The sequence below is a fragment of the Azolla caroliniana genome, unplaced genomic scaffold (genome assembly GCF_043228905.1).
Source record: "Azolla caroliniana isolate FFs.n. ecotype wild unplaced genomic scaffold, voAzoCaro1.0.p SCAF_20, whole genome shotgun sequence".
In the NCBI taxonomy this organism is placed as follows: Eukaryota; Viridiplantae; Streptophyta; class Polypodiopsida; order Salviniales; family Salviniaceae; genus Azolla; species Azolla caroliniana.
In genome coordinates this window covers 5,921,717-5,941,160 of record NW_028230455.1, presented here as the reverse complement: position 1 = coordinate 5,941,160, position 19,444 = coordinate 5,921,717, and the positions used below count along the sequence as shown (strand labels likewise).

The 19,444-nt window shown below is 38.6% G+C and overlaps 2 protein-coding genes and 1 long non-coding RNA gene across 7 annotated transcripts; all 3 read right to left on the bottom strand.

Moving 5' to 3' along the window:
• Positions 1 to 2,644: 2,644 nt before the first annotated feature.
• Positions 2,645 to 10,682, bottom strand: LOC147850857 (GroES-like zinc-binding alcohol dehydrogenase family protein). The gene is made up of 6 exons (XM_087335390.1): positions 10,489 to 10,682; positions 10,273 to 10,340; positions 9,829 to 10,065; positions 9,242 to 9,532; positions 3,204 to 3,391; positions 2,645 to 3,026 (listed from the first exon to the last, which is right to left on the bottom strand). Exons 1-6 carry the CDS (start codon positions 10,622 to 10,624, stop codon positions 2,834 to 2,836), a joined length of 1,113 nt encoding a protein of 370 aa, XP_087191516.1. The 5' UTR covers positions 10,625 to 10,682; the 3' UTR covers positions 2,645 to 2,833.
• Positions 6,443 to 7,590, bottom strand: LOC147850858 (uncharacterized). Its single transcript, XR_015531575.1, has 2 exons — positions 7,396 to 7,590; positions 6,443 to 7,227 (listed from the first exon to the last, which is right to left on the bottom strand). It is a non-coding gene; the product is annotated as an uncharacterized LOC147850858 (long non-coding RNA).
• A 1,789-nt stretch (positions 10,683 to 12,471) lies between the features above and the next one.
• On the bottom strand, positions 12,472 to 17,498 carry LOC147850856 (importin subunit beta-1-like). 5 transcript variants are annotated; one of them, XM_087335515.1, is made up of 4 exons: positions 17,187 to 17,498; positions 13,831 to 16,257; positions 13,164 to 13,367; positions 12,472 to 12,685 (listed from the first exon to the last, which is right to left on the bottom strand). In XM_087335515.1, the coding sequence occupies exons 2-3, from the start codon at positions 16,254 to 16,256 to the stop codon at positions 13,169 to 13,171; spliced, it is 2,625 nt and encodes an 874-aa protein (XP_087191641.1). In that variant the 5' UTR covers position 16,257; positions 17,187 to 17,498; the 3' UTR covers positions 12,472 to 12,685; positions 13,164 to 13,168. The 5 variants fall into 5 exon arrangements, with proteins under 5 accessions (XP_087191641.1, XP_087191642.1, XP_087191643.1 ...); XM_087335516.1 differs by having other exon boundaries at positions 12,472 to 12,681; XM_087335517.1 differs by lacking the exon at positions 12,472 to 12,685 and adding an exon at positions 12,853 to 13,062.
• Positions 17,499 to 19,444: the final 1,946 nt, after the last annotated feature.

Sequence of the window (19,444 nt, the reverse complement as noted above, 5' to 3'; positions counted from 1 at the left end):
GCCTTCGGCGAAGTGTGATCGGTGATGCCTATCTGCATCACCTCAGTTCGATCTAGTTCTATCCGAATCGAAGCGCTTTTTCTAGCACTGGCTCCCTCTATGGCCCTTCCGGCCATAGTACCAGCATTTCGTCATGGCCTTTCCTTGTCAGCTTCTAGCACCGCCTTGACTCCCCTGCTCATGGAGGGTTTGAAACTGTTGTCAGCATTTCTATTATGCCTCTGATTCTACTCTTGTCGGCCGCTTCCATTGCGTGTTGATCCGCCTCCGTGTACAACATCTTGTTGTCGACATGCGTGCTCCTCGATGCACCCATGTGGTTTTCTTCAACAAGCAACATCGATTGTAGCTCGAAAAATGAATGCATATTCTCCACCATACTGACCGTCGTTCAGAATGATCCGAATCTAGATGCAAGCCCTCGAGGCAAACCTACACCATTTCGTCCTCCTCGACGGTCATGTTGATGGAGGCGGAGAGTTGCAGATCTCCTTGATCTGGGTTGTGTGATCGGCCACAAACAGATCTTTCTATCTGACATCGTTGAGCTCCTACCTCAACTACAACTTCCTAGCAGTGAAAATCCTTTTGAGATTCGCCCACACATCTTTTGGCGTCTTGGCATCCCGGATGTAGCTAAGTAGCTTATCTCCAACACTGTACGCGAAGTAGTACATTGCTCTGCTTGCCGCCTGTTCCCAAGCCGGAAAGTCCCTGTGTGTTGCATCCGGTGATGCATCATTAGCTCCTTCAACGTAACTCCAGTATTCGTGACCAAGTAGGTACTGGTGCATCTTGTATGACCAAGATGCGTAGTTGATCCTATCGAGCTTTTCTGTCTGAAGTGAGCTTCCCAAACCTCTGTCCAAGTTCCTGTCTTTTCTTCTCTGGAAGACCAAAGCTTGTCTCTATCTTGTTCGCTTTGTCGGCAATAGAGGATTCTTATAACCCTTGTGCTCTGATACCATGTAAAAGATTACGTGTGGAAACATTGTGCATGACACAGAGTACAATAGATTATCTAGAAAGCAATAGTTAGGTATACGCAAAGAATGGAGATACACAGTGTGAGAGAGAAAGACACAGTAAGAGCAAACAACAACAACTTCTATTGGCAAAAATACTCTGTGTATATGCAATGTGCTCAGTGAGCACTATTTATACAAGTCCTCAAAAGGACTAACAAGTACTTCAATGCTCATAATTGAGCTACTGAGAAGTCCTCTAAAATATTCCTACGAGGGATATTGGTCCTAACGGCCTTCCAGCTCCTACCAATCGAGCCTAACCGATCGGTTTCCATCTGAACCGGTTCCCAATCCGCCTCGGCTTCTTCACCCGATCCAAACCTAAGTTGAGCTTGCTCGCTCAACAATGGTTTACAATAAATTTTATTTCTTGAACTTCTTAGATGTTGGATTCATATAAAGACCATGATACATGAATGTGTACATGCCCCATGATGCTTGCAAAGCAACAAGACAAACTCAAAGTTTCCTCCCACCAACTAGAGAATAAAGTTGAGTGAACATTTTTCATACTTATAGCTCATTGATTTTTCAAATTATGTGAAGGAGAGATTGAAAAAGAGGCATATTTTGTGTGTAGGTTCCCCACTTTTAACCACATTAAAAAGTAGGCTAAGCCTTTAGGTGGACTCCACCACAAGCATCTAGGGATATGGAGGTTGACCCACTATCACAATCAACATTGTTGTGATGTTATGCACGTGTCTATGAATGTGAGCTCAACCATTGAGGACCTAAACCACAAAAGATGGATTAGATGGCGAAGTTGTTGAATACGATATTTGACATTAGATTCGCAACTATGTGAGTCAATATATATGAGAATATGAGCTTGTGTGCATGTTTTTGTCTTTGCATATCTCAAAGCAGGTGGGGTTGGGTGAAATTTTCATTAAAATTCCCATAAAAATTCTTAAACACTCGCACAACGAGAATTGAATGTGTTGGAAACGAACATCACCTCTTATGAACTTACACATTCATGTTTAGATAAATGCTTGATGACTCAATTCTTTATCTGAGGAATCCATCACAATCCTCACTTGATCACAAACTCATAAAACACAATCAAAATCCTTTCCGAATAAGCATAATTTAAGATAAGAAATTTACCAAACTCTTGATAATCCTATGAAGCTTATAACAAGATAAGGATGAAATCCTCAACTACATTACATGGGGTGCCTATGTATGTTTGTAACAAGATGGATAGTTTACTTTATTGGACTAACAATGCCACCATGCAAAATTAGCAATATTTACACGTGCCGGTATGTATCAAAATGTTGTACATTGACAATTATTTTCCAACCTTTGGCTTTTATGCTCCATAAATACATTATTGTTAAAGTGTCAAATATATCATTTTGAAGGTTGTGTTTATTCAAAAAGTATTTAACAAGCAATAAGCTAAATCTTGAGACAAAAAGCTAGCTATTTATTTAATTATTAGATTCTTCGAAGTTGGAGAAGGGAATAATAATAGGCCAATAATGTAGTGCATATGCATAACCTAATAATAATCAAACTGGAGTTAAGAGAGTTTTTTCGGCCATAGATATTTTACTTTGTTTTGTTGAGGATCACACCCTCTACAACTAAGGCAACTCGAAATATGGGACAAAAACTAACTTCCACATTGAAAATAGTTTCACAAACTGCTTATCTAAGATCCTGCAAACTTTTACAAGAAGAAAAATAACAAAGTTTTACATCCATAGGTGAGTTTTATAAGCTAAATAAAGGGTGGTTTAGCAGCTGTTTCTCTGAAAGCCATCCTTCTGTTTATCAAATACATGATCCCATTAGATATTGAACATGACCTTAATAGCACTCCCACCTTTAGCACTCGTCTCAAATGCATCCTCGACTTCTTTCTGTGAGAACCCAAATCTATGTGTGATGAGAGGCTTCACATCTATCCGACCGCTTGATATCATGTCGATGCAAAGTTTGTATGTGTTGCGGTATCGAAACACACCTACCACATCAACCTCCCTATAACATATATATATATATATATATATATATATATATATATATATATATATATATATATATATATATCATCACAAATAGAGATTACATATGTTAAAATGTCAATCCCAAGGGGGGGTTATCTTAGAACATTTTCTTTTTATAAAAACCAAAGATTAAATAAAAAAGGGTTCACACCTGGCGGCGGCCGGTGTTAAGGGGACACGCATGTCTGTGTGACCCATGCCCACCAAGCAAACTTGTCCTCCAGCTTTAGTGGCCTTCAAAGCAGTGGTCATTGTCTTCTCAAATCCCACACAATCGAATGACACGTCTATGTCTCCCCCCATTGCCTTCTGGATGAGCACCACCTCTTCTTCCGTATCCTGTCCCATTTTCTTTCTCTCTCTCTCTCTCTCTCTCTCTATCTACATATATTTCTTCCTTTTTAGCTCTCAATGGAACAGAAACTTCCCCTACCTCAAATATATATATATATACACATGCCATCCTACAAGCAAGGTAGTTACTGTCATCCACTACATATGAATTAGTGAAACATATGATTTGGTACAAAATTTTGAAGTTGGAGAAAAGGTTCCCAAAAAAGGATGCCATGCATTTGGTCTACGTATTGACCAGCTAGAAGAGTTCAATCAAGGATCTTTAGGAGAAACATGAGGAAAAGCCTGCCATTGGAAGCTTCATAATCTTTGTTCTGAGTTATGCAGATGATGTTGTACTTTTTGGCATATTTCTCAACTGAGACTGCAAAAGCTTTTAGATACAGAGCCATATTTTCTGTGAACGTCGTATAGTGTCTTAGAAGTCAACATGCTATGACAGAAGTCGTCATGGTAGTATGTCAGCACTGTCAACATCCAATGAAGAGGCAATTGAAGTCGTCCATAGTTTCAAATACCTTAGAGGCTCATGAAATGAAATATAGAGGCAATACAAATACAAATAAATATTAGTCTCGACAAAGTGTACATAGAAACTGGAGGTTGATTGGCTGGATGATGCTCAAGCTCACATCCATCACACTCATGTACATACACATACATGCTCACACTTTGAAAGAGAGCCTATGTCCCTTTGGGATACCTCACATATGCGCATAATCAGCCATGAAAATAGAAACTGGAGATTGATTGGCTGGATGATGCTCAAGCTCACATCCATCACACTCATGTACATACACATACATGCTCACACGTTGAAAGAGAGCCTATGTCCCTTTGGGATGCCTCACATATGCGCATAATCAGCCATGATTCAAGGTTGTACTAGCCTTCCAAGAACTCCTAACAAAGACAGAACCATCGCATTGCCAACAACACTCAGAATGATCTTTGCTCATCTACTTGATCACAACAAAAATCCTGGAAGATCCAAACTCTGAAATGAGAAAACAATCTTGGTTTTCGTTTCAGCTTTAACCTTCTTTTTTTGCTCTACCACTTTAAAATTCCTCATCTACATAGCTGGGTAGAGTGTTTGTACCAATTGTTCACCTCGCTCGTTATGTTGGGCTTCTATGCCCATTAATATATCATCAGATCTTCACTAAAGGTTGGTTTGGCAGTTTGTTTAATCATAGAATAACAAATCATAAAATGGGAGAACCCAAGTTCATTCCTTGCCATGGTGTCTTTGCCCAGTCTCGTCTGTTGTATTCAGTCACATATGGGCGTTAGTAATATATTTATCTGTCTGTGTCTATCTACCCCATAAGAAGAGGTTTTAACACAAATCTTTTCCACTTTTACTATTCAACATATAGCATGGACAATGACCAAAACATTGTGACATTCTAGTAGGCTACATATTATTTTCCACTACAATTTTCATTATCACGTGTTGGATTAGTTCCTAACTACATACATACACATATATATAGGCTTTGACATTTTTGGCCCATCCTGATTATTTTCAACCACATTGCAGGGATTCGACCATGATAGAAGAGATTCTTATGGTTAGTCGATTTTCTTATCACCCCGGTCCCCCAATATTGTAGATTCAGACATACCATTCATTAAGAGTACATATTTGCTTTTACAATTCATTTCCAAATTGCAGATTCAGACCTAGCATTATGGGCTTATGTTTCCTTTATGGTAAATTTGTGCATCATAGATTTTAACCTAAACGATTTTGAGCTTTAGAAGGCTAGAAAGATTTTCCACTATGATTCCAACATTGCAGATTTAGCCCTGGCCCCTCCCATTATGATCTTCCATAGGCGGCAAAGAGCATATCTAGCTATCTATAGAGACTCATATTGTTGGAACATTGTCAGAGAAAAATAGGGAAAATCAGTATAAGAACAAAGCCCAGTATGAAACGTTTTCTCTAGCATATGGAGAGTCTTGAGAATGAAAAGCAATTGGGATTTGTGGAGGTAACTATATTAAACTAATTAAAATCAAGACTTCTATGAAAGTGTAAGACGCATCACATTCACATCAGCATAAACTTCCTGATGTGGAACAAGGACACATCATACTCACAGTTGTACTTGCCATGTTGCAAAGTTGTTGACACCTGTGATTTCCCATTGCTAACCACCCTCCTCTACTCACCATTACTTTTGCTCAGTAATTCAGAAAACTAGACCAAGAATATCACCATAAAAAGTCCTATTGTCTCCCAACCATAACCCTAACCATGTGATCCACCAACCTATCCCACTTCACACACCCCAACACATTCAAGTGTGTCTCAAGATAGGTTCACCTAGAGAAACTCACAAGCATCAACTATCCGGATAGCAAGTACAAATATGACTACCTTTGTTGTCTTAAACTATGAGACATTGCGTCAACACCCTGGAAAATAAGTTCGCTTGTTGAACAATAAGGCCTCTATACAATATGTGGGAGTTCTTAAAAGATCAATAAACACATACAGCAACACAAGTTATTCTCATCAAACACTGAATCAAACTCAGCTCTTAAGAAGGAGAAAATGTTAAATCAATTCCTGGAGATAATGCAGTCACCTAGACGAAGCCACCACAATGAGTTCAAACTTCAATTTTAATCAGCAGAAACTAATATTTCTAGGTGCACTGTCCCCGAGTTGGAGATCATTTGTAACTACAATTCGGCTTTAACTACACGAAATTGACATTGTCATCAGAAAAAAAAATCAGGAGCAGACCCTTAACTACGTGTGAGTCCCTCAATAAATAACAAATCAACCCCACAGCTATGGCAACCCAAATCAGCAAAGCTCATCATTACAAACCAAGCCAATATAATCAAAGCACTAACATGCTCCACAAACAAACCCACCAATATAATTATAACAGAGTCCAACAAAGAAGGAATCTTCATGGTCACTTCTGCAAAAGACAAGGACACTACGAAATTCACATGAAGAACAAATGCACACCAACAAAACCATGGACCTCAAGCTTGAATAGCCGATCTCCAAGAAAACTTACGTGATAAAGACAAATGTGTCTATTCAATACAATGGTTACGGACCATTCTCAAAGTTCAAGTAACTCATAGCACTTGAACACCAGTACAATGCACTACAAGACCTTCAACAAGCGCCTTCTTTCACAATGTGGAAGATTATCAATACCTCTAGATATTCATTTGGTTGACAACAGTACCAAGCATGTAATTGGATATGGAACATTGAAACTCGCAAGTTTCAGGACATAAACCCCTACCAATAGAGGACCCTCCTGTATGTGTATTTCGTCCAAGGTCTCACCAAGCACCTCATATCAGTCAGCGGAGCCACGGCTAAAGGCATCTCAATCATTTTCCAAGGATCCTCCTGTATGTTAACATGAACATGGACGAATGGCTATATAATCACAATCACTTGCCATAACCACTCGCCCTCCAAATCCTACAAATATCTGGTATACCCTCTCCAACGATGTTGAGTACAACACCCTAACGTGGCACTATCACTAAGGACATCCTCAAAAGCTAGCACTACAAGAGAGGTAAGACAATACAAGCTTTGCCAAGGTATTTCTGAACCACTTAAAATTCCAATTCTATGTACACCCATGCCCAATGTCCCTGAGTTAATTGATGACTACTCACACTGTATAATAGCCTCTTTCCTTAAACACAAAACAGACGGATTAACTCACTGCCCATTTTACAAAACATAGCTCAACTGCACTATCAAGACACTCTGAAGTGATAACAGTAGTGAATACACCTCCAACGAGTTCCAAAAACACCTACAAAACCAAGGCATTCAGAGTCAACCTACAATCCCTTGCAACCCTTAGGGAAATGGGAAGGCAGAAAGCAAAAATCATCAGCTCATGGAGGCATGCAGATCAAAGCTAAAGATAGTCAAACTTCCGAACAGATTTTGAGAAGAAGCAGTTGCAACAGCCTGTTACCTTCAAAACAGGCTCCCATCCTCAACGACTCCACGGGAACATATTTGGAATTATACACAGGAATGAAACCACCACTATCTCACCTCAAAGTATTTGGCAGTATGGCATATTCCTATGTCCCATTAGAAAGAAGAAACATACTTCAGAACCCTGCACAGAAAATCATATTTGTAGGCTATGGAGACAGTTTTAGTGTAAAAGGGTACAGATTATACACCACCACCACTCATCAATTCTCCTTCAGCCAGAGTCGTATCTTCGATGAAGAATCCCTTCTAGCCCCGGTACCTTCACTCACAATTGTTTGGGTTCTTTTAGCTAAACTATCCTCTTAGACCTCATAATATAGCAAATAGATTTTCAAAAAGCTTTTCAAAAAAAATTTAATTTAGATACCGATAGTTATATGGTGCAGCTTCCATACTTCCAAGATCCTTTCACCCGGACTATGTATGTATTTTAGAAAAGACATTATATGATCTTACATTATCCCCTAGGTTATGGTATTACCAACTCCACAAATTCCTTATCCAACAAGGATTTAAGAGGCTCAGATCAGATTCAAATGTGTACACTAGACATCTTGAAAATCATATTCTCATTTCTAGTGATCTATGTCGATGACATAATGGTATTAAGTAACTCTAAGCTATAAAACAGGTCAAAATAGAAGTTTCAAGCACAATCACCATTACAGATGGAAGACAAGTACGTTACCTCATAGGCATGGAAGTTACATTCATATAATCTCCATACAGCATTTGTCTCGGTCTATAAGATCATTTATAAAGGATGTACTTACAAAGCACTATATGTTTGAGTGTAAGCCAGCACTAATTCCATCTGAGCCTAGTCTAACGTTTAGCTCAGATCAATCCCCAACAGAAATTGAAGAAATAGAACAAATGAAGGCAATCCCCTATAGAGAGATACAATGCACCCTAGCCTACTTAGTTTCTTGCACCACACCAGATCTATGTTTCATCACAGGCTACATTTCAACATTTGGCGAAATCCAGGACATGATCATTGGAGTGCCTAAAGATAACTTATGGGTATCTTAAACACGTCTATGATCCAGATTCACATTATCACGACAAAGGTTCGGTGTACAAGGATGATACAACTGAGATTACAATGGAGACTTAGACACGAGACAGTAAACCACAGGTTTTGGGTTTACCTGCTGGCAGATCATTTTCATGGCATTCTAAGAAACAATGCACGGTCCTCCACAGAAGCAGAATTTATATATATCAGCTGGTCAAGCTGCTAAAGAAGTATGGCTACCACTTGTCCATGAAGTAGAAGTTTAAAGAAACCCTCCCAAGGTTTGAACTTAACATTGATAACTAGTCTTGCATTACTGTTATCAACACAGTAAAGCATGAATAAAATACCGAAACACACGTCCACTATATATAGTTTTACTTAAAGGAGCTCACTGAAGAAACAAATAGCAATGTTCCAATCCTCATCATCAATTACACACCTACATCCACCCAAGTCCGTTCCATTCCCAAAGTTCAAATGATGCTCACAAGCTTGACGATTATGATCTCCCAAATAATCAATTTCTGTACCCATCCAATCATTTACCCACCCATACACACTATTATGACCATGTAACCAACATTATGTTTCAAATGAAAAATAGTGAAAGTGTGAAACATCACATGAACTTTTATTTGACAGGTTGATGAACTTTGTAACCACATGAAATAATACTTGATAAAATACCCTATCACAATATGCATATGATATCATCAAGACCTTACACTTCCATATTTTCCTTGATTTAAATCAGTTTAATATAGCTACCTTCACAAAAGCAAAACGTGCTTACCTTCGCTGACGTCGAGACACGAATGGTTGCATCAGCCCCAAGTCTCTTTGCCATTTGCAGTCTACTCTCATCAACATCGATTATAACAACTCGAGGAGATCCGAAAGCTTTTGAGGCCATCAAGGTGACTAGGCCAATGGGACCCGCCCCAAGCACGAGCACTTTGGTATGAGGCCCAGTGCCCGCACGCCTACATGCATGAACACCCACACTTAGAGGTTCACACAAGGCCCCTTCTTCAAGGCTCATATTGTCGGGTAATTTGAAGCATAGGGATGCCGGATGTACAACCTATCTCTCAAAAACAAAATGAAATTCCGATGAGATATATCCTAATTTTCTTTACTACTTTTGGCCCTAGCAAAATGAAAGGAGGGCTTAGAAGGCATTAGATTAAAAATCCAATGGTAGATTCTGAGCATCCTTCCATTTTGTCTTTAGAAGTACCAAAACCTAGGAGCCAAAAGAAACTAGGAAAGGCACACAGACGAAAAATTTCGAAAACTAGAGAGAAGCAAAAGCAAAGCAAGTCAAAATGCTAGAAAAACAAGACAAAGAGGGGAGATAGTAGTAAGATGGGTGCACACATAATGGGCCAAGGACCCATGGACAGGAGGTGTAGCGAAAAACTTCATGTCATCGCATAAGTTGTAACGCCCTTCTTTGCACTGGGAGCAATGTCCGCAGAAGACCCCAGGCTCAAGTGCCACACGATCGCCCACACTCAAGTGCTTCACTTGGCTCCCAATCTCCTCCACTATCCCGGCACACTCATGCCCTATCACCATCGGTTCCTTCACTATGAAATCAGCACACCGCATATGCTGAATTTCAGGGCACACAAACAAGTTGAGCTTTCCATGACATAGGAACTTATGTTTCAATCATCTGATTCTTAATTAAATGCAAATTAATTGATTTGTAATTTGAGTCCATGTATCCTTCCATTTCGGAAAGTTGTCGAATTTCTTTATTCCTTGATATTATTATTGAAAAGCTTAGGTGGTCAGTATGAGTGACCCACTACGAACCTTGAGGTAATGAACATCACTCCCACAAATGCCCACAGCTTTCATCCTGATCTTAGCATCGCCAGGTCCTGTGCATAGAAGAAGAGTGAAGATCAGATACTAGGTAGGGGAATGGTGATGAATAAAGTGGTGACACACTTACTGCTGCTCACGGACAACATACAGAACGCGCATAGAATATGTAGTACATGCACGGACGGATGATGGCATACATACCGAGAGAGGGGAGATCCAACGGCTTGATGTGGAGGGTATTTGCTGCCATGAGCCATGCCGCGAGGTTGGGAGCTGAGGGATCGGTAGCAGAGATGACAGAGGAGGAGGATCCACTGATCGCAGAGCCCTTGCCCATGATGATGATGATGATGATGATGATGATGATGATGATGATGGTGCTGGTGGTGGTGGTAATGAATGAACGTAGCCGCGATGGTGATAATGATGAGTAACCAACGCAACGACCGGTATATGTATCAGTATGTATGTATGTATGTCAAATTTCAATGCAGCTACCTTACCTACACAGATAATGATAAAAAGAGACTGAGAGAAGATGGGAAGTGAGAGAGAGAGAGAGAGAGAGGAGTGAAAGTTGTGGGGGGTTGAGAACTTAGAAGGACTCACATACATATACATGCATGCATACATATGATATACATAGTTGATAGTTGTGATAGACACTCACTCACTCACTTACTAGAGTGTAGTAGTAGTACCAAACATACTCTTATCAGTAGTTGTACTAGTAGTAGTAGATTGTTGTAGCAGTAGACTCTTAGTAGTAGTAGTAGTAGTAGATAACATCCTCATCATGCAAAATGGGGGGTTTGCTTTGCTTCCTCTCTAATATTTTCACACACACTTTGTTTCCTCATATTTTGCATATCCCACCCACTCCATCCCATGGGCTGGGGTGGTTGGTGACGGTGGTTAAAAGTATGTACCGATACCCTGTTGCTCTCAAAGTTCCACGCCATGAGTGTGTGCACGCATGTGCGCGTTATTAGCTTGTTGCATAGCGAGCAGTGTCCTATATGCAAGGTTGTGGAGATGATGGTCTTGTGTTTCTTGTCTTGTCTATTCCTCCACCAGCACAAACTTTTGGGATTCTCGTATGCTTTTTGTGTGAACCATATCCACATGTCTCATTGTGGATTTGTTAGATTTTGTAAAAAAGTAGTAGATCGAGCATATTTCGAAAGTCGGATGATGGCCTTTCAGTAAATCCCCATTCATTACATGGTGTAGTGGTTTCCAGTACTATGACCACTTGTTGGAAAGTAGACTAGTGCGAGCATCGAGATACTTCAATTGGAAATCATGAAAGCATGAGTCGTAGTTCAAGTACATAACTAAAATTTGGTATGCACGATATGCACATTCAATGCGGCTTTCGAGGTATCCCTATCCACTGTGGTTTACAAATTATCCACATCTAAGGTAGTGACCACAAGCTTGTGAGATAGTGTGTGCAAGTGGGTTTACTATAGATGCAAGGGAAGAAAAGAGGATAAGATGTGAACCAAAACACTTTGGTTGGTTCACTTTATCAAGTTGGTCCGAATTTTACAAACTTTTGCTTGTTGGGGTAAAACTATCTAAAATATCCTTTCCTCTTAGTTGGAGAAATGGCATGAAATTATAGGTTTTATCATTTTAAATGTTGTTAATACATATATTATAATATGAAAGTGACCAATCATGCTGCACTCCGTTAGAAGAAGCACACAGAATTTCAAGTATGACATTGTTATCAATAACCACCTTGACTCATACATTGACAATTATGATCAAGGAAATAGCATTAATAATACTAGTTAATATTGTGCACAATGATCACAATTTATCTACGTAATATATTCATAGTATACCCTCTGATTTTTAAAGATTAATTCATTCAATTTCACAATTAATGTCAATCACTAACAATTGATGAAATTGGTAAGCATTCAAGAAACTACCTAATTCCATGCATATTATAGCAAGCTATTATTAGTCCAACTTTACCAATTTTTGAACCTACACTTTTCAAGGACATTCTAGTTTCCATTTGAACATCCATTTAAATTAAAGACCAGTACTTTCAATATTTATATTTCAACTCTTACTGCGTATTATACAAAATATTACAGGCCAAAATGGCTTATGAGACCAGATGGTTCCGTCTTAAAACGAGGCCAAATCACTTTGAACGAAGCCTAATCACTTCATTTTACATAGTCACTTCACATGTAAACCAAACCAAGATGATCGACTTATCAGTTGAATACAACATAAGGAGCAGAATAGATTTTTAATCATCTACAATGCAGCCAACTGTGAAGCGGATGGGGAAATAACTAGAGGTAAAAAGAAAAAGAAAATGAACTGGTTTCCCAAATACTCGGGCTTTAATAACTGATTTTGCCACTGTCTAGCACATAAACATAGGTATGTTAGTTATACACATGCACAGCTATAGTGACAAAATATTGTTATAAAATTGAATGACAAAAGAAACAATTTCATGGAAGGACTAGATATTGGAGAAAAGAATATTGTTGTTAAATAAAAAAACGGAGGACAAATGAGATGACTACAGATGAAATGGTAGAATTTCCTTTCAAAATCAAGCTATCCAAAATGGCGCACAGATGCACCAATATCACCATGTCCCTATTACATGGGACAGTCTTTGATGAGAACATTAAGTATTTGTTGTTCACCATAAATAATAATAAAACTTCATGAAAGTGGTATCATCTGCTTTTACATAAAAAACTAGCGATTCAAAATGGTAAAATGCAAAACCTACAAAATCCAGATATTCGGGCATTAAATGCAATTCATTCATCCGCAATACAAGGGAAAATTTGAAGGAACACTTTTACATAAAAGCCATAGAGTGTTACTTCTTTCAACCAGAGGTGATGCGGTTGATTGTAGCTAAAGCCCAATCTGATGTTTCTTTTAGTGAACGATCATCAGAATTTTGGCATTCCTCCAAAAAGTTCTTATAAAACGTCGAACTCTGGAAGAACGATGATACATTAGGACCTAATGTGTCAGCTAAGTCACCCAATACACCTACAGCTGCTTTGGTAACAGCCTCATCCCTGAAAACAAACATCAAAAGTTCATTCACATAAGATAGATTACATATTAACAAAATAATGTACATGTGCATATGTCTGAATACACAAATTCATTCACATAAGATACGTGTCATATAAAAAAAGGAATGAATGAAATCGGTTTTTAATTACAGAATAAACATGAATATAATCAGCAAGGTAGGATATTCAACATATACTAAAGAAGAAGGTGCTTATCATTATATACTCATGGGATGTAATCATATTGAGACAATCAGATATATCAAATCAAGAAAACCCATGTCACCAAATAGATTTCATTTACATGAAAAAATTCCCTTTCATGGAATCCAAAATGTATAAATATATTACATTAAAAAGTAAGGATAGGATACAGCTTAAGAAGAACAGACATATCTACATATGTATGCATATATATTATGTTAAACATATCCTACATAAAGAGTGAATTTTGAAGCAGTACCTGTACATGTCTGCACATACGCTCTCGAGGAATTGCAGTATATGACTAGCATAGGGAACCATCAAATCAGATTTCTTGTTCTTGAAACCTTGAAAAATCCCAGAATATGCTTCTAAGATGCCAATACGAAGTTGATTATAGTACTCAATCACTTCGTCGTCCTGATTTGCAGATTGTGCAGAAAGCTCAGCAGCTCCTTGCAGCATAGGCATAGCATACATGAGATATTTCTCAAAATTTTCTCCAATAGCAAGAGCAATGTCACCGAAGCAGGAAAAGATGGGGGGTTTTACTGAGCGATGAAGCTGACTACTAGACAAATTCTTCAATAGATGTGTCATTATACCATCGCAAAATGGTAGAACTTTCTCATCTAGAGCTCGACAAATATCACCCACAACACCGACTGTAATTGCGCACACTTGGTATTCCTCAAAGTTCTGAAGACCCATCTCCAGATACTTATAAAATTCCGGCATATACTTCACAAAATCTGTACCTGTAACATATGCCAATGCACCAATAGCCAGCATTGCTTCTTCATGAACCGTAGCACTCCTACAAGCAAATACTCTAAGAAATAGTGACATCATTTGATCGGCATATTGCATTATACCAAATTTCGTAGATTCGGAAGCACCTAATTTCTGTACTATAACCTGTAATACACCACATAGTAAAGCTTGAACCTCAGTTTGTTTTTCCCTGTCATCGGTCGAAACCACATGCATATCAAGCGTATTACTCAGCTTTTGCATCACAACAGGTATCAGCTGAACAACAATAGGGGCCGTGTCTTCACTAGAACATCGAACTATTTCATTCAATGTTTCATATGCTGAAGCTCTCAAACGAGAATCACCAGCATCTTCTCTATCTGTTGTCACTAGAAGCGCTTGGATAATACTCTGGAAGAATGGTGATAAGGGAGAAGTTGTTTGATCCAAATCCTCATAACCTTGGGCAAGTAGATAAATAGCACCACACACCTTTTCCGCAACATTTGGCACATCTGAGATTCTTTCTAACAAAACCCCAAGGATTTGAGGTAGGTTGGATGGAGTTATAACAGGTGCCTCAATGTTTGGGCCATGTAGAAACTCAAAAATCCTACCCAATGTCCATGCTGTAGTATCTTTCACTTGGTTGTTTTCATCTTTCATTGCATTTAGCATAAAAGAAAGAGCATGATTTACCAACGGAGTTAATTGTTCAAGAGAAGGACCTTCTAGAATTGATCCAAATGCATAAGTGGCAGCTTCTCTACATCGCCAATCAGGCTTCGCGATGTTCTCTTGAACATAAGGCATAACAAGAGGAACGATATCATCACAAACAGTCCTTGCCACAAGACCTAAGCAAGTACCACCTGCCATAGCCAAATTCCATGTTTCTTCTTCTTGATCTGGATCTTCGTTTTGCTTTGTCAGTGTTTCTAACAGCATTGGTACAAGAGCAGCAAGAGCTTGCTTCACAAACTTAAAATATGGAACCTCAGAATCACCTGAAAAATCAACCCCATATTCATCTTGAATCTCAATCTCTTCATCACAAATTGAGCTCCAAAACTCAATTGCTTGCAAGGCAATAGGTTCTTCATCCTCTCGAACTGCTTTTGACGTAATAGAGAACAGATCTTGCATATATGGAGCTAGCTTTTCATAGTAAGTGGAAGAAATCGACACAAGGCATTCAAAAGCTGCCAATCTGACCCTTTTGTCTGGAGAGAGTGTTGCCTGACAAACCACTCGCATGATATAATCTCTCTCCATCGTATTCTCAAAGTTACTCTGGGCAAAATCAAGAGCATTATATAGAGCTTTGGTGGCTGCCAACCTAACATCATTATTGGTCTCAGATGTATTCATACCCTGAACAACTGCCGTAAGGATTGCATTGACTTGCTCTTGTGCCAAGACATTCGCCGATATTTCTTCACATACATAACCTAGTGTTTCTAAGGTAGACTGTCTTAGCACCGCACCTTGCTCTGACTGCGAAGATCCCATATTGCTCAATAGAATGCCTACAAGCTCTGGCCATTGACCTTGTGGTATCTCTATTGCAGCAACTTTTGCAATAACTTGTGATGATGTGTGGCGAGCATCAACGACAGTGGAAGATAATGTATTCAAAAGAGATTTCTTGATTTGTTCCCTGAGTGAATCATTAAGAGAGACCCATGCTTGGACTAGTTCAGCTTTTCTTGTCACATCTTTAGCATCTAGCGAGTTTTTCAAGATAAGTCCCGCAAGTTTTCGAGTCTCAGGTGGCTTTTCATTGTTAGCAAGCTCATGTGCTAGTGATAAAAGAAAAGATGGCAAATTTTGTTCTTGAAATTGCTTCAGGCTATCTTCCGCGACTTTTCTAACCGAACCATCAGGAGACTGTGCATTGAGAAGGATTTGAGTGACTTCCCATGCCATACTGAAGTGACGAATGAGTCTGTGTTAGGATAAAATAATAAAATAATCTCATAGACATGACCATGCACAAATAAACAAATAACTTGATGAGAAGACAAATTAGATCTTGTTGGTTCTCTGAATAACTAGATGGATGAAGTTAAATAAATGACAGGTATTAAGGTCAAATCAGCAACGCATTTATTGAGAATGTCCCACCCAATATCGTATGGATTGATAATGCAAGAGATTTTAGTTGCTTCTTTTAACATATCTTTTTCACTAAGTAAATCGTGAAATATAAGAATTTTAAGCAAAACTTATCCATCCGAAGGTTCGATACTTCACAGTTTAAAACATTTTAAATAAGATCAGATATTACTTATATGGTGGACAAACCGTTTTGTTTATAATCATCGTTTATCTACATTTCGGACACATCACACTAATCTTTAAACTCGCTGTTTCTCTTCATTCGAGAATGATCCATAGACCGTTTTATCTGTTCCAACTGATTGTCTTATTCCGCATTTTAAGCCCGCTAAACTGGGTTATTATTCTCATCATTTTTACAAATTAAAGTGATCTGTTACCCTCACTAATGTGTCCCTGCATTTTACGCATATTTTGTTTCTTATACAACCTAAAGCATTTAACACAACTCGGTTTTTCCGTGCACCTCTTCAGAGGAATGGCATACCTAAGTCTTCGGCAATTTAGAAGAGAAGAGAAAAAAATCACGATTCATAAGACTGTAAAGGGAAGCGTCAGCAGGGAAATAGATGAATAAACTGAGATAAAAAAAAAAGACATTCGAAACAAAAGAAGAGTCACAGAATGAGCAGATGAGCTAGCAGTGGAATCGTAAAAAGAAAATGTTACGAAAAAACGGATACAAAGATAACAAACAAGTTAGATGAAGGGGAGGTGAGGGGGATGAAAGAGAGATACCTGACAGAGATTGACAACGAAGATGCAGTCTCCTCCTTGTCAAAATTCCCTTCTTCTCCTGTTGAGAGTGGAGAAGATAACTTGCCAGCAAATTTAGTGTTTCCAGTAATTGAAAGAGAGCATGCAGAGAGTGAGAGCTATCTCTTTCTCGAGATTGAGATAAGAATCTGAAGAGAGATTCTGCAGAAGAAGGAGAAGGGGAAAGTGAAGCTCTGTGAAGCAGAAGTAGCGAAACCCCAACCCTAACCCTAACCCTAACCTAATAGCACACAGACAGAGTGAAGAGAGAGGGGGGAGGGTGAGGTTTAAAGTCGGACAAAGGAAAAGCTTGAGTAAACAAAAGCCCTAGGAGGTGGAGGGTAAATCGGGCGGCCAACATCTCTCTGACTGAAAAGGATGGACGGCTTGGATCTTGTCCTCTCCGTTTTATGTGTTTTTTTAAAACGAACATCTTCTGGTTTCGGGGGGGTATTTTCAAAAATTAGCATTTGTGAATGTGTTTGCTTTTTGCTTTCTTTACATCTATGTATGTATGTATGTATGTATGTATATGAGATGAGATGATATGAGATGAGATGAAACATTAGAAGAGACATGACTCATGAGATGATGAATCGTTGGCCGGCCCCAAGATTTTCCGTTGCCCGTTCCTCCTCTTTTATTAGGGAGAAATCTCGTCCACATTCTACGGATGGGGGGGTTAACGATAGACGTCCTTCCTTTGGTTGTTCCATTAATATCATTCTTTACATATGTACATGCATACATACATATGTGTATGTGCGCGTGTGTATCCACTCTCGATGTTTCCCTGCCTTCTTTTTGCATATTTTACTCTATCTAGCACTTTATGGGATGATTAACTTTTATTAAATTTTAATCTTTACTAAATTGGGGATGTTTAATAATGGGGTGGAACCTTTTTACCACTAACTACCACACACAAGAAAGGTTGTTGTCTTTCGACATTTCACATTCAAGCAATGGTACTGAAAAAATGTGCAAAACATATTCGACTTGTCACCTTTTCCATATTGTTGGTGCTCAGTTGAAAAAAAAAACTTAACTTTTCTGACGAGGGATAATTAAGTTACCGTATTACAAGAAATCGAAAGCTCTAAATTAGGGCTTTTGTCCAATGACAATTCTTCTCAAGCAATAAATGAACACCTTACTTGCTTTAAGAAACCCTAATTCTATAAGAGTGCGACTACCATATTATAAGCATGACAAGAATTTGAAGCTCTCATATGGTGGCCTTTTTTCTATTACTAAACCAAGTTGATTTGAAATGGGTTGGTGATAAGGATTGGTGGTTAATACTTGAGGTGGATCTTCTTTGGGTCGATGTGATTATCAAAGGTTTTGAGTTGGAATTTACCAACGGATGCATCATAAAATCAAATGTAAGTTGGCGAATAAGATAGTTTTCATTATAGATGCTCCAATTGTAACATATATTATTTATAGCTTGTCTCTGAACAAACTAGAACAATGTGATCTTGCAATGGCATGAAATTTAGTCCTTATCTATCCTCTTGGCCATGAGTGCTCGAAGTCAACACTTGAAATTTAATTGGAGTAACAATGTTGGTCAATCTACGTCTTCAATCTTCATTATAGATGCTCCAATTGTAACATATATTATTTATAGCTTGTCTCTCAACAAACTAGAGCAAGGTGATCTTGCAATGGCATGAAATTTGGTCCTTATCTATGCTCTCAGTTGTTGAATATGGGGTATAATGGACGTATTCACACTGTCCCATTTGGACAGACTAAGTTTAGGACAAATCTGTAAATATGTTGAAGGGTAGTTGCCCTAGCCTAGTTATCATATAACCAGCTTTGTAACCTAGTTCGAAGTGTTATTCTTGTACTGTAACATTTCAGAATAAGATTGTTACATTGTGTGCCCCATTGTCTCTCTCTCACTTTGCCTTGATCCTTGATCCTTGTTCAAGTTGTCTTTGTTTACTTCTGTCATCTAATGTGTTCTTCGTACTGAGATGTTGTTTTAGGTTCCGATTTGATGGCCTCATCTATAACATCTTGTATTAGAGCGAAGTTCCTTGAACTGTTGTTGGCCGTCCCTTGTCTCCGACAACATCCATGCCCTCAAACCCTTGAACACACCAAGTTGATCCAAGTCTTGAAAAAAAATCTAGATTTCAGTTGAATTGAAAGCTTTGGATCGGCAACTTTTTCAAGATCGTATTTCATGAGAAGAGACATCAAAAGGCTTGCACTCCATTGAG

Excerpts from the sequence above, each read along its gene's own strand:
- LOC147850856 (XM_087335515.1), bottom strand. The coding sequence starts at position 16,256 with ATGGCATGGGAAGTCACTCAAATCCTTCTCAATGCACAGTCTCCTGAT. Across the intron at positions 13,368-13,830 it reads GTATGTGCAGACATGTACAG|GGATGAGGCTGTTACCAAAG; the intron begins GTACTGCTTCAA and ends GTTTGTTTTCAG.
- LOC147850857 (XM_087335390.1), bottom strand. The coding sequence starts at position 10,624 with ATGGGCAAGGGCTCTGCGATCAGTGGATCCTCCTCCTCTGTCATCTCT. Across the intron at positions 10,066-10,272 it reads GTGATGTTCATTACCTCAAG|CATATGCGGTGTGCTGATTT; the intron begins GTTCGTAGTGGG and ends CCTGAAATTCAG. Across the intron at positions 9,533-9,828 it reads ATGGGTCCTTGGCCCATTAT|GTTGTACATCCGGCATCCCT; the intron begins GTGTGCACCCAT and ends TTTGAGAGATAG.